At 38.3% G+C, this 14,640-nt stretch overlaps 1 protein-coding gene across 1 annotated transcript in view; it reads left to right on the top strand.

The window, feature by feature from the left end:
* TG (thyroglobulin) overlaps positions 1-14,429 on the top strand; it is a 146,944-nt gene extending 132,515 nt beyond the window's left edge. The window contains exons 46-48 of the mRNA XM_068180670.1: positions 8,275-8,415; positions 9,200-9,390; positions 14,067-14,429. Coding sequence (XP_068036771.1) covers positions 8,275-8,415; positions 9,200-9,390; positions 14,067-14,179 — 445 coding nt within the window. The 3' untranslated portion in view covers positions 14,180-14,429. The remainder of the gene's footprint in view (positions 1-8,274; positions 8,416-9,199; positions 9,391-14,066) is intronic.
* Positions 14,430-14,640: the final 211 nt, after the last annotated feature.

Raw genomic sequence — 14,640 nt, 5'->3', positions numbered from 1 at the left:
AGATAACCTACACCTTAGACTGGAAGGCAGGACTTATGGCTGTGAACTTGCTCAGCAGAAGTGAGAATTGTACCCTGCAAACATTCCATTAAGGGCCTGAATAGCAGAACCCTGTTATTCATTTCCTTGTGTTAATGAATGCAATAGCCAAAGCATGATTTGCACATGGTAGTCATGTACAGGGTATTCTGTGAGGGCACACATTAAATCAGATCCCCTCATTTTTTGTAGCTGGAGGAAAACCTCATTAGACATTCCTTATCACTCAAAGGCTTTTGATAGAATAATGATTTCTCAACAAATAAAAATGGGAAGTTTTTTAGTGTTATGTCCATAGGGTAACATAAAAGATAAAATAATGAGGGTTTTTTACTTTGGTGTCTAAAATGTTCCTAAGAAGTCAGTTTATACAGGAGATGGACCTTCTCTCTTTGTGTTTGCAATCTGTATCATAAAGATGATGATAATATAATTATATATAATCTATAATAATTTCTAATGGCTACCTCAAAGGAGTATTGGAAAGAGTACATTAAAATAATGTTTAGATAATTACAATAGTGGAAGACTATTTATTCTTGGACAAAATATTCTGTCTGGGAAAATAGCCATTCACTAATTAGATAAGGCACCGTATAGCAACACATTCTTCAATTTCTACTTTGTCACCTCTCTCCTACTTTATGTGTCTCCCAAAATGTAACAGACAAGAGAGTTAAAATGCAGGGATTAAAAAAGTACTGGTATTTCCTCTTGTTTCACTTAATAACTAACAGCAAGATAAACAAAAGGGAGGCAGAAGTCAGCTAGTAAAGACAGACTCAACCACAATGATGCAAAGTAGACAAAAAAAGTATTAAGCAGGGACGAATTTTTGCCAGTAAAAGTAAATTAGCCAAAATTTGTCTCTCAGCTGGATGTTTCTAAAGTGTACACACACACACACACACACACACACACACACACACATTCAAGCTTGTGTAGATACAAGGGTAGGGTTAAAAAGCCTGCTCTAAGTTGATGTCTATGACATATGTGGAAAATCACATAAAACCATGAACTGACAATTTTTGTATAGATGAATGGATCTTGCAGAGAGCAAAATAACATCTCCTTCCACGTGGTAGCATTCTCCTGAGCTTGGCATGACACAACGTCTGTTTTAGTCTTCAGTTCCCATTTAAATGAGGAACCAACTCCCACATTAATAATCTGTGGTAAAAATATATACATGACCCAGCTGCCATTTTCTCACTCTGTCTTTGAGAACACTTAGGCCTTGGAGTAAACATTTATTCTAAACAATGTAGGAGGAATGTGACTGCTCAGCACTGCCTAGGATTAGTGAGGAGAACTGGAGGATAGATTTAGGTATGGTAAAGAAATGTGTGATAGGAGAAGTATGTTTTGACAAGGATAATATTATTAACTGTACAAAGATTTGCCTTGTTAACCCTTCAAGAGGTTTCTGGGTGATTTCTGTGTATTATATTGAAGAAGCACTTCTTGCCATGCCAGCAGTTTCCAAGTCACATTGTGGTGCTAAATGTTCTGTCTTAAAGATGGTAGGTAAAATCCAGTGCTCTGCCCACTGAGGGGGGCTGATCATCATCATCAGCAGGATGGAAAAGCATCAAACCGAGACTTAATGAGGCTTTATCTTCTAGTCATTAACATCACCATAGTAATCATCATAAAACCTTTTCTTGATTTTGCATGGGAAAGATTCACCCAAGGTTAATGAGCTGCTGCCTTTTTTGAGTCATTTTGGTTGGGGCTGTCTTTACCTCCTGATATGCACTCTGGTGTACATCAGTGTGAGTTGTTAAAAAGCTGCTGTGTGCCAAGGCTCACATAGCTGGCTGGGTTTTGGTGGCACTTCTTAAAGATTCCTGTAACTGAAGGCGAGAACTCCTGACTGATAAAACAAAAATTGTTTGTGTATAAACCCATTCAACTATGTGAAGTATTCTTGGTTTCCATTTATTATGGATGTGGCAAGAATTCTGGCTATACTTAATATCTCTTCAATTAAAGGAGATTTTTCTACTCTTTTCATTTCACAACAATTATATCCCTGTCCTTTAATCCATCCATTATTGCTGTCCCCTTGATGCTCTCCTCCCATCTGTAGCTGTTACTCCATGAGTACCAGCACCCCAAAGGCTGGGGACACAGTCTAAACTGGGTGCTGTTCAGACAGACAGGAGATTGCCTCTGGGCTTCAAATAAATGATCTAAAACCAGAAGGCAAATAAATTACCAGTGGGGTGGTGACAAGATGCATGTTGCTCCATAGCTGGGCAAGCACCACAATTGCCTATGTCCACCTGCTGCAAGAACAGCTTGTCATTGTGCTCTATATCTCAGTCTCTACTCCCAGCCACCTCCTAAAAATGGTTGTTTTGGAAGTGCCATCCTTTGGCCTTATCCATTACTGTGTGCCAGCTGCAGCTATGAAAACACTGTCCCACTGGTACAGCCACATCATGCCATTCTCAGCTCTTTGCTAAGTTCCTCTGCTTCTAAAGGCTTGGGGTCTGGACAATTTGTTTTTTCTTCCTGTGAAGTAGTTTAGAGGCCTTTGTAATTCAGTAGATTTTCCAGGTCTTGTAAATTAGCAATAAATATGCAAAGGCAAAGTAGCCAGCTCAGAAAAAGTGGAAAACATCTTTAAATTAACCAAAATTCAGCTGAAAGACTCAGGAAATGACAAAGCAATTTTGGAGCTCCATGTGCTGTGGTGGCAGTTCCCATCAAATGTAATCTACAAGATAAGCACAAAGTCAGTGCATATTGAGCACCATGTTCTCCTTGGTGATCTGGGGTCTTTAGATGTACACATCACCTTTTTCTGGAAATTCATCCATTCATTCAGCTTAAGAGTAGCCATTCGGAACAACACATGAATTTCTGTCTCCCAAAAGTCCAATCAAGTGTCAGCATGCCTATTACTAGATCTTAAATACAGTAGTTCCCTGGCAGATTTGTGTAATTTGTGTTCTTTAGGAGCTCTGACAAATTGATAAAAGTGCTTTCTTTCTTCCTGCCTTAAGATCTATGATATTTTTTTCTCAATTCGTGTGAGCTTTCAGGCTCTAGAATTTACTATCTGCTATTTCAGTTATATTTTCTTTAATTGGCACAGCTATAATGCAAAGTGGAACATTGTGTGTGTTGGGAGTAATTCAAGTGGAAAAGGCACAGCAAACTCTAGAATATTTTTGCAAATCACATGTATCTATCGGGCTTTTTTGGTACAAAGGTGGATAAACTTGGCAGTTTAATCCTGTTAGGAGTTAAGCTTTTTCCATATGTCCTGATTTTCCTGAAAAGAAGAAAGCAAAATGTTCATCTGTTTTTCACATCCTTTCGCCCATTTGTTTGGCAGGAGTTCATGATGAGAGGAGACACAATGAGCCAAATGCATCCCTAGAACTGCAGAGGTCACACCAGGCCTCATATTGGCTCACTGAATTTCTATAAATATCCAGCTATCCTTTGATTAGTTTTTTCTCCCTGCAATCACATACCATTTCCTTTCATAAAATATGTGACTGTATATAATTTTAAAATTATTTTTGCTTGGCATACAAATGAACATTTCAGTTCAAGCAAAGTGCAGGGTTGGCAGGCTGCTCCTCTCCCATGACATGGATGAGACAATGGCTGTTCAGGATACTGGATATGCAAATATACTCTGGAAAAATCTGCTGGTATTAATGTGAAGGTAATGCAGATGGGTGCAATTTTAACTGCACATTTAATATTTTCAATAATTCTTACAAAAAAATAATTTTTAATGCATTTATTGAAAATAAAACCAGAATGAGGGCAGAATGGCACACAGGCAGTGGTCCATTTTATGTAAATTATATCCTCTTCTCCTGGGACAGAGTGGTTATGAAATCCTATATCAACTCAAATCAGCAGGAGATTTATGAGCAACCTATGAGTCTGGGTTTCACCTGCGCTGTTCAACTCACTCAGCATGTAAATAACCCGTTCTCAGCAAAGCCAAGTGACACTGAAGAGGTGGGGATTTTTACTTGCCCAGTGATAGGCATGTCCTTGCAAATGGGATACTGAACAGGGCCTTGATTGTGAGGCTGGGAACTGAAAGCCATGACCTCTTCTGTAACACAAAATCTTTCACAGAATTGTTAGAATGAGCAGTTATTCTCACAAAAGTTTACATTAAAGGACAAATGATTTTCTTATCTCAGCAATCTGTCACAGATTACCAACATCTGCTTTATTTGGTGACTGACATGAGTTTGAGTACAATATTTCTTCTGCATTTCTCAGGTGATCACTGGTAATTCTGGCTGAACTCTAGTTAGTTATATCTATCTTGTTATTTTAAAATTTAAATGATTGAATAGCAGTGGGAAGTTTGGTTTTTTGGTATCATATAGGATATCATTAGAATTTTGAGGTAATTTACATTGGCTTCTGTCTGTGTGTGGAGGTTTAAAAAAGAACCAATAACTACATTAAGGCAACTAAGAATAGAAGCTGTAACTCAAAATGCTTTGAGATTAATTGATATTAGTTGGAACAGAGAGTAAGGACTATTTTTAAATGAAAGGAGAAGGAGAAATATTAGGCTGGAGTAAGTCATTAATCATCAAAATGAGTTTTCAGTATGAAATAATTAGCCAGACCTAGAAAAAGGACAAGGTTCAAAATGAGATCTATGTCCTAATTTGCTACGGATCGCACTGTGAGGTCCCTGCAGCCCCAGCTCTGAGTTGTGCATTCAGTCCTAACATAGCATGGTAATCTGCCAGATCATATTCTTCTGTTCTGACTGCCCTGATTGCAGATTGCCAGTAATGACAATTCCATTTTGCAAACAAAGTTTTTGAGGGTTTCTGAATTGGGGTGCCGGTGGTGAGGCAGGTTTTTTGGGGGGTTTTTAGTCTGGTTTTATTTGTTAGTTGTTGATTTGGCTTGGTTTTTTTCTTTTCCAAAAGCTTGTGATAAAAATTTTAACTTCAGCTCTTGGACATGGGGGCTTATATTTATGCTCTGTTTGATTTGGAACCAGAATTTAAACGAAATCAACCATAATTAGGTGGTTTTGTTCTAAATTCTGATGTATTCATCTTTTACTCTTCCCTGTTGAAGCTGTCCTTTGTGTGTGAAAGTAGCCACACCTCTGTAGAGAGAGAAGTGGAGTATCTGATGGCTGAGTAATCTCTTTCTGTCTTTCCTACTTGGAAATTTAAATGGAAAATCCATCTTAGGTTATGGGAAATTTTCTCAGAACCTATACCTTCCCAATTAAATGGCTTGGCACTGGATAATAAAAAATCCCAGCAAATGATATTTCAAGGGCCTGCTGTTAAATCGTTGGTTATGAATGTCACAAAATTTCTGATTTTACAATCTATTTTTTTGTAAACTGGACTCCAGCAGCATTTCACTTCTGAGGTGAAATAAGAATTCCCCATGGAGAGCTCATTTTAATGTTAACAAAGTTGTAGGATCTGGCTTCTATCTTCCCCATGGCTTAATTTACTGGTCTGCTAAATAAAAAGAGCTGTGAATCTGTTTTAAAAATATTGACATCTTAAAAAGCAAAGCTATACAGAGAAGATCTGAAGAGCCACTTTTGCACAAAGTACTACTCCTGTAAAGTCACCAAAGCTAAGATTTCATCCTTACACATAATTAAATTCACTGCTGTCTTTAAAATAACAGATCTGTTCCTTGAAAAGGGACTTCTGTAGAGGAAGTTAGTTGCTATTTGATTTCCTTAAAAACTCCTTTTGCCCTTGTCTCTGCAGGCCTCCCTTTTGTCAAATTGTCCTCCAAAGTCCAAGAGTTGTGGGGACTTCATATCCCCATTTAGAGCTGCTGCTGTTGAGCACATGCTTGGTATCCTGGGAGTGCAGTTTGGAGCAGCTCAGGAAATTAAAACTTCCCTTCAGAGCTGGCAGTGTACAACAGCAAAGCTACAAATACTTATTTGTCTCTCCTTTCTTTCTCTCACTCCACTTTTCCAGTGAAAACAGAGTCAGTACCTGCTTTTACCTTAAGAATGCTCAGAGCTCCTACAAGACTCCAAAATCCTTGTTTGAGCATTTCTGGGCATTTTGCACTTTCCTCTGGTCCCCTCTGACCCAAGCCATTCTATGGTCTTGCTATTCTATGATTCTGTGATTCTATGATCATGATTCTATGATCAGAGTTTGAGGAAGGAGACAGAACTATTCTCATATTTCTCATCCAGCTGCCATCTAGATGTTTCTCAGTTGTCTTTCCTGCTCTTCTGTGCATTTATGTATGTGCTTAGCAGGTTTTTTCTCATTCTCATGTTTTTTTTTTTTTTTTTTTCTCATCAACCAGAAATATAGAAAGCAGACTGTGAAATTGTAGGGTTTTGTACCACTTAATGTCTCTGTATCAAACCAAGTGCAGTCAAATAATCTCAAATCAAATAAATTCTCTATTTATGAGATTGCTGCATTTTTAGTCTGGACTGTGACCCTAACAGTTTTCACCTCTAGAAACATGAGGTCTAAGAACAAAATCTCATTTAGAGGGAAACCTTCAGTCCCAGCTTATTTGTTTTAACTTCACAGCTAAGTTCACCTCTGCTATGCAATCCCTAAATGGATAGATTTGTCTCTTCATTGCACCTCAACTAATTTCATGTCCTCTAATCTAATCAAAAGTGACTCTTCTTTGCCAAGAAAATTGCCTCCTTAAATATATCGTACCTTTGCTGAAATACTGACACTAGAAATTGCTGTTAGATACTGGGCCAAGCAAATTATTTTTAAGGCAAAATTATTAAACTATGATCTTGCTTAATCCTTCTATAAATATTTGGAGAAGAAAAATATGCTTTAATGTTGTTTCAGTTCTACATTTTTTTGGTGAATAATCTGTGAATAATTCACTTTCCAGATGCAAAGTATTACTGAGGTATTATGATAAGACTAAGAAAAACACAACCCAAGATGTATTTCATTTAGAGGGCTGTGTGCTTTTCAAAATAGAAGCTTTGGTGCCACCACTCATAAAATGTAAAGCACTCATCTTGCTTTTAGACCAGGTGCCCATAGTGATGGTGGAACACTCCTTGTTCCATTGGAGGCAGTATCAGGGTCACACCAGTGCTGCTGCATTTCATGTCCAAAGATAAAATCGTTTCAGTTGTGCTACATTTTGACAAATGCAGAGTCAAAAGTGGATCTGTGATTTGTTTATTCTTGCCTCACAGACATCTGTTCCTTGTCCCAGGTCCCCTGATGCTGTCTGCCTTCATGCAGCATTACACAGAGTTAATAAGACCTTTGTCCAAATGTGGAGATATGGAAAATACAATTGGATCAGGCCAGAAATATCTCCTCCTGAGCTGTGGTTCAAAGCTATGTGTAGAACATAGTTTAGTTATAATTTTATTAGTAGAAGTTGGCCATTTTTTTTCTGCAGGACTTGACAGTGTTGAGGTGTGTAACCTTTGCAATTAGATCCTGCAAGTTTTACCTGGCCCATCTTGTCTCTGAAATGTTGAAATACTCCTTATAATAAGTTATAAGTATTATGTGGAACTACACAGCAGTTGTTCTTTCTTAAATCTTATCTTGGGGGTTATTTCAAGCTGTTTTGACTTGTCTGCCATATAAAACTTGGGATGAACAGAGTGTATGAACCAAAACCACCCAGCCAGCAGAGAAATTAGATTAAAACTATGTCTAACAGCAATGTTCATAAACATCTCCTGTTGCATCTTTTCTTATCCAGAATCCTGGCCGCAATGAAGTCAATGGAAAAACTCCAGTTGCTGCTAAGAAAGGCCCGAATTATATTCCAAGTCTGTGAAATAAGCCATAGATAAACTTCCATTGTGGCTGCCAGAATCCATGTCACCACTTGCTTCCACTTTCTGAATTTAACTTTAGTCAAAATCTGTCCAAAACTTAAGAGGCATTTAAGGAATAGCCAAGTGACTCTGTCCCTCTATCAATCTCTCTTATACACCCAGTTAATTTAGAAAATGTGCCCTAACACCTTTCACAGTTTCCTTTTGTAACAAATGTTAAAGACACTACACTAACATAATGGAAAATTCTCTTTGTTATTGCTTGCTCTTCATTTGTGTTTTAGATTGGAGAAGTCCCACAGCTCACCACACTCTAATTAATGGTCATTAATTATTTACAACATTGCTTTATTCTCTGAAGCAATTTATTTCCCTTTCTTCCACAAATAAATAAATGATGGTTTTAATTACCTTTCTATAAATATTTGGTTTAGCTCAGGTCAGGAGTTCCTGCTGGATGTTCAGTATGCATTTGGTCTGCCCTTTTACCCGAAGTATGAAGAACAATTTACTGATGAAGAAAAGGGCCTTTCCTTGCAAATTATGCAGTATATCTCCAATTTCATAAACTCAGGGTAAGTGTGAGATATTTAAGAATTGCTGTGACTGGGAAGATGGTGAGAAGTAGAGGAGGTGTCGTCAGTCCAGACCCTGCCCTCAATCATTCTTCATTTCCTCTTCAGTTTGTAAGCCTACAGTGGGATTTGGTCCACACTGCTGGAAAGTCATGGCCACGTTACCAACCAGAGCAGCCACCAAAGATTTAGAGTATGAGACTTAGCTAGGAGGAATAGACTTTTTATCTCTATTGACCAGCTGCAATTTCTACTAAAGTACATGCAGTCTTCAAAGGCCTTGGTGTTGTCTCCAGAGCTTAGTTCTAGGACCCCAATGCTTAAACCTCTTGGCTAAGAGTTCTCTTTTTCCCATAAGAAAAGGGAAAACACAAGAAGACACAGTGCACCCTTTACCAATTACTCTGTGAACATCATTCTGGGCTACCATGCCGTGGCCATGCTTGAGAATGAGGAGTATCTCTGGAAACCTAGTGTGGGAATGGTGGGAATACGGACTTAATGTGCTTTTTCCAGTATCTTGGGTTGGGCTGGGATTGAGGGCTATTGAGGCTATTCATAAACCTGTGTCTATACAGGTTCTGTGTACCTGTTCCTGAGGAAGCGAACCAGACTAAAAAGGTATTGTCAGATGAGGCACTGTGAATGATTCATCAGTCTGGACTGAATTTGAAGCCCGCTGGTCAGAGGGACTGGATACACATTTTCCTGACCTAGCCAATCTTCTTATAATTTTACTGTTCATGTCATTCTTTTCTAATGACAATGTCTCCTACTCCCTTAGAAATCCAAACTACCTGCACAGTTTCTCAAGAAGAATGTTGGGAGTGATGCCTGCCTGGCCTATGTATCTGTCAAGTGATGATGGCGATAACTACAAGGAATTCACTGTTTCTCTGCCGACTCTTAAAGGACTGAAAAAAGCAGACTGTTCCTTTTGGTCTGATTATATCAGAAGGCTGAAAGCATCCACAGGTGAGAAGACTATTTTCTGACATTAAATAAACCCTATATTCTCTGCTAAATGTTTTTGTCTGACTATAGTGCTGTTACGTCACTGTGGAAAAGCACTTTTTGCAAATTAAACATCTTGCAATGTCCAGGGTATACAGTTAAGAATGTAGCACTAAACAAATTGACTTTATAGCAGATAATGTGTAATAAAGTTTAATTGTCCTGGAGTTTAACTAGATAGAGAAATATTCTTGTTGTGGTGGTAGAAGATGTGAGAAAGCCATATAGAGAGCTTACTCCCTATTTACAGTCACAATATAGACTGGGTAAACTCGAAGGCCGTGTATATAGGCCTCTTTTGTATACTGGAAACACCTAACATGAGAATGCTGAGACTCCTATGGATTAGGAGAAGCTCAAATAATTTCCATCCATTGTAAATTTGCAGCTGAGGTTTTAAATCTTATTATGGTTCATGCATGCTTTGACTTCTCACTAGATTAGTTTATTCAACTTTTTTTACAGCTGTGGTGATTATGCCTCTTGCGTGTGTCCTTTTATATTTGCCATAAATTTTAATGCAGCTATGAGAGCCCTTCAATTTTTTCTTACTGCTTAGGACAGTAAAACCAACTATGCTTAGATTTCAATCTGCTGCCTGTCCTGAATTTATTCTAGTAAATAAACTCCCCTTCATATCTGTGTATCTTGTAAATAAATATGGATAGCCTCAAGCAAAGCAAACAAAACCATCCCTTTTTGGCAGGCAGAGATGTTTTGTTCTTGGAGGCCTGCAAGTTTTGCATGTGTTTTTTATGTCCTAAGGATTCATCTTCACAGTGAATACAGTTCAGGCTTGCTCTGCTTTGGGGGCTGTTGAATTTCTGAGAACGAAATGTACTTTCCAAGACACCAAACTACCCAGGCTATATGCTCCTGACATGAGACCTCAGATGGGCTGAGGCTGATGTTTGAGTGACACAAAACTAAAATGTCTCAGAACCATCAAGCTGGTGGCTCTGGTGCAAACACAGAGCATGAATTCTCTCATTCAATAGACAACCTCAGTCTTTACTCATGGTCTTTCTTCCAAAGTGGAGTCAAGATTTTGTTGTCAGCCTCTTCATCAGTTTCCTGGTATCCCTCAATATCTTTCAAGGTCAGAGGGGATACTTTGATCTCTCCAATGACTTTGTGCTGATTGAGATATTGCTAATTTTCACAGCTTTATTCTGATGTTTAAACAGTCCCAGCAAAAACTTCTAGATCTTTATGGACCTCATCTCACAGCACTGTGCCTGTGTAATGCCAGACTGGGCTGAAGTCACAGCTCTGGTAGAATGACTGCTGACCAAGCACCACGGACAGAGACTATTCCTAGCACCTATGGAAATTCCCCAAAAAGTGGGAAAATATCCACCAGGGCATATGGTTTTTGACATAGACAAGATTTAAAACTATCCAAACTGGCATAGTAACACAAAATTCATGTATGGGGTAGTCCAATGATCTGTCTAGCTCAATATCCTGCTCTTGTCCATGGCCAAAGCCAAATACTTGCATGTTAAACATAAAAATACAGGGAGTGAGAGAAAAACATACTTGAAGGGTTCACAAAGTTGAGTAAATTTTTTGAAAATAAGCCATAAAGTGTGAGATTTATGGAGCATAGATTGTCAAGAAAATGTTTAAAAAGTACATGTCAAAAGTGCATGTTAATCTTCAAGCAGAACTGAGTACACCCAACTGGCTCTTTAAGCCACTATTTGCTTGGCCTCAGCACCATGGTAATGCAGTTACACAGCTGATTTCTGCTAAATTCCACCTCACAGCAATGTTGGCTTCACACTTTGCTTTGATAGTAATTTTTAATCTGTTCTCTCTCTTGAATACTAAACTTTTTCATACAATTTAAATAGACATCACATAAAACCCTTTTCTGCTACAGACCCCTTAGCCTGGGATGGTAACTTAAAGAGACACATCCTGTGAGTCTCTTGATAACAATCTGAGCCCAGGTCGTCATGAAAAAACATTTATAATGTTCATCAGTTTGATTAGAAAGACTGCAAAAAACTCAGAAGGTGATGGCTGACCACCCTTAATTTATTTTTGAGAAGATATTGTGCTTAAATTCATGCAAAAGCAGTGTCAGTCTACCAGTACAAGTTCATCACTTGCATTGCTCCCACAAATTATTCTGCAGGAATTGAATCCCTATATATCATGTTTTTACCTCGTTGATGTGTGTCCTTGCACCTGAGGCAGTTTGCTGTACTTACCTTCAAAACTGAAGCACTGCACCTCTGTTGTTCCCTGACTGCTCCAGTCTCTGTTCCTAGAGTGCTGTCAGGCTGTCCTCTGGGACCTTGGCATATGCTGAACACAGATTTGAGAGAACAATGCTGCAAACCATTTTTGGATGTTGCATCTTGTACTCCTTCGTGAGGGGGATCTCTATGTCTTTCAGCTACTATGAGAACCAATCTAACACTTTTCTGCCTTTCAAAAATTATAAATGTTCATGGTAGTGTTCTTGGATTGTTGTTGTGAGACGCAATTTGTGGCCTCATGCCAATCAGATAGAATTTACAAGTGTGCCAGTTAGAAGCATGGATAACAAAACATTCCAGTCTTCACATCTAAGTACAAAGGTGTACAGGACCTACTGTGGTGCAATCTCAACCAGCTGTGATGAATCCTGTTTTGTTCATCTCATCTTTTCCTTGAAATTAATATTTTTCCAGCTTCATATACCATCTGGAATCTATAAGCAAAAAAATCCCCAATATAATTCAATATAATGGAGAAGAACTGGACAAACCAATGATCATAAAATATAGCTGGAACTGGCATTTAAAATGTTTTTCTCAATCCTTTGTATACTGCCATGGGAAATGTCTTGACTTGGAAATGTCAAATCCGAGATAACTAAAGGCTCAAAGCTCAATATCTCTGTCCAACAGAAAACTGAGGTATTCCTTGCTGTGGTTTAAGCTAAACTCATAAATTTCAGCTTCTGGAAGAAAACCTCTCATATTAAGAATCTGAGATGTCTTTTAGGTTATTCACTGCTGGATATAGAAGCTGTTTATCTTAACTCTTACCTGTAATTTTCTTTCCATTTAGTAAAAAAATTGTCCAAGCTGGTGTTTCATTTTGTGATCAGACCGAAATATTTAATGACAGAATGTATCATTTGTCCCTGGCACATAATTGGAATGTATGTTGTTGTATTTGAAGATAATTTTAAAAATCCATGTCATAAATGCAATGATTCATCATAATGTTTGCTGGCAGTGCCGTTACAAACTATGGCGGGAACTTGGAATCTGTTTCACTGCCAATGAACTAACAATCTCTTGAAGTTTTGTTTGAGACCAGTTTGTAAAGTTGGCATTTTGGGGAGCAGTTTTCTTGGGGAATTATGAAAGTGATGGTGCTTGAAGAGGTTTGGAGTTCCCATGGCTGCATTTCAAAGATGTGCTTTATATTTTGAATTATGACGGTTTCCATGGGAAACATCAAACTGAGAAACAAGAAGAGTAGCAGTTGTGGAAAAAGGGAGCTGTGGATGGCTTTTTCCAGGGAATGTGTTAATAACTTGAAATTCAGTTAAAAACAGGAGCTCCAGAATGTTTATGTATATTCAGACAGATGTCTGGATGCTAACATTCCCATTACATAGTGTGGTGGACTGTGTGTGCCTAACAGTGAGTCCCTTTGTTTGCACCCCAAACAGGTGGAGTAGGATCCAGTCTGCATCTCTTGCTCTAGCTGGTATCTAAACAGAACCAATCCTTCTAAAGCAAGTGCCTCTGTAAGCAGTCTTGCAGCTGGGGAGAAAGAGATGCCTTTAGTGTCTCACAGTGAAATCATGTCTGCCTAACTCATGTGCCTAAACTTTGACTTTTAGGCATATTTTCCATGTCCAAGTTAGCCAGGTTGGACTTTATCTGTAGAAAATTCAAGCAAAGCTGGAGCCTTCTCCATGAGCTCTGGGATGCCTTGTGTAGCCAAACAAGAGTCCAAACAAAGTAAGAATGTTCAGAGTTCAGACCTGAATGAAAACTGAATCAGGAATGTCATGGTTAGCATTCATCTTTTATCCTTTCTAGTCACACCTTCTTTTTTGGAAATCTCAAACAGAAAACATTCCTTTAGTATGAGAGACATCTGTGCAGCAATGAGAGCACTCTGACTATGCGAATTAAATAAATACCCTCAGTACACTTTCTTGACATAACTTGGTGGTGTTGAGGCAACTGCATCACTGAAATAGAGTTGAAGACTGAAATCATAGAAGTTAAAAGATAACGAAGAAAATATTTGTTGGAGGTGGGTGTTTGGGGCTTTTTGTATTACAGACAGACAAAAAAATTAATGTTGTCCACACTTCCTACCTGGTAGGGAATTTTCAGGAGATAATAGAAAAATAAAGCCTTGCATGAGTGGAGAAAAAACTATTATGTATTCCAATGGCAGTTATTTAAAGGACAATACTTAATTACCATGAGGTGATCTGCCATTACTCTAAAGCATTTTGCAAATGGATTGCCAACTGAAAAAAACAGTTTCCTGAACATTTATAGCTGCATGAAAGGTTTTCAGGTGTGATTGACAAAATGTGTACCTTTGTAGCTTGCTGCCTCAACAATATGACATCTATTTTAATCTTAATTGTATTATCTTTTCAGGAAGTACAAGTGGTGGAAAGCCATCTGCAGAAAACAGCTCTGGTGAAAGTCCAAGAGAAGTTACCTCCCTGGAGAGCCAGCCCCTGGGGGATGAGGTGGCTTACAGCAGATAGGGAATCACAGGGCTGTGGGGTAGCTTTGTCACACAACTGTGCATCCACACAACCATCTCACATCAGATGAACAACACTTCCTTTAGTTAACTTTCTCAACAAGTCAATTAGACCTTTCAATAAAGTAGTTTTCGAGAAAATTTATTAATATGGCACAAAATAAGCACTACAGCTATTGTTTTAAGTCAAAAGAGACTGTAATTTGAAAAAAAAAATAAAGTATCAATAAAAACTGCAAAACCAAAACAAATACACTTGGTCTTTATTTCTTGCAACTACACAAATGCCAGCATATGCTAGTACCACCAGCCAGAAAAGGACATACATTAAAACACTCAGAAGCCCCTCCCTCATTGATGAGGCTCAGATTTGTTAAAAGTCATATGTGTCTTGTCCTTTTTCATTATTCATTCTATCACAAGCTGCTGATAGGAGAGAGAGCCTGGTTTGGCATTCTGGAG

The sequence above is a fragment of the Anomalospiza imberbis genome, chromosome 1 (genome assembly GCF_031753505.1).
Source record: "Anomalospiza imberbis isolate Cuckoo-Finch-1a 21T00152 chromosome 1, ASM3175350v1, whole genome shotgun sequence".
NCBI classification, from domain to species: domain Eukaryota; kingdom Metazoa; phylum Chordata; class Aves; order Passeriformes; family Viduidae; genus Anomalospiza; species Anomalospiza imberbis.
The sequence above is the reverse complement of the archived record's forward strand: the minus strand, read 5'-3'. Positions and strand labels throughout refer to the sequence as shown.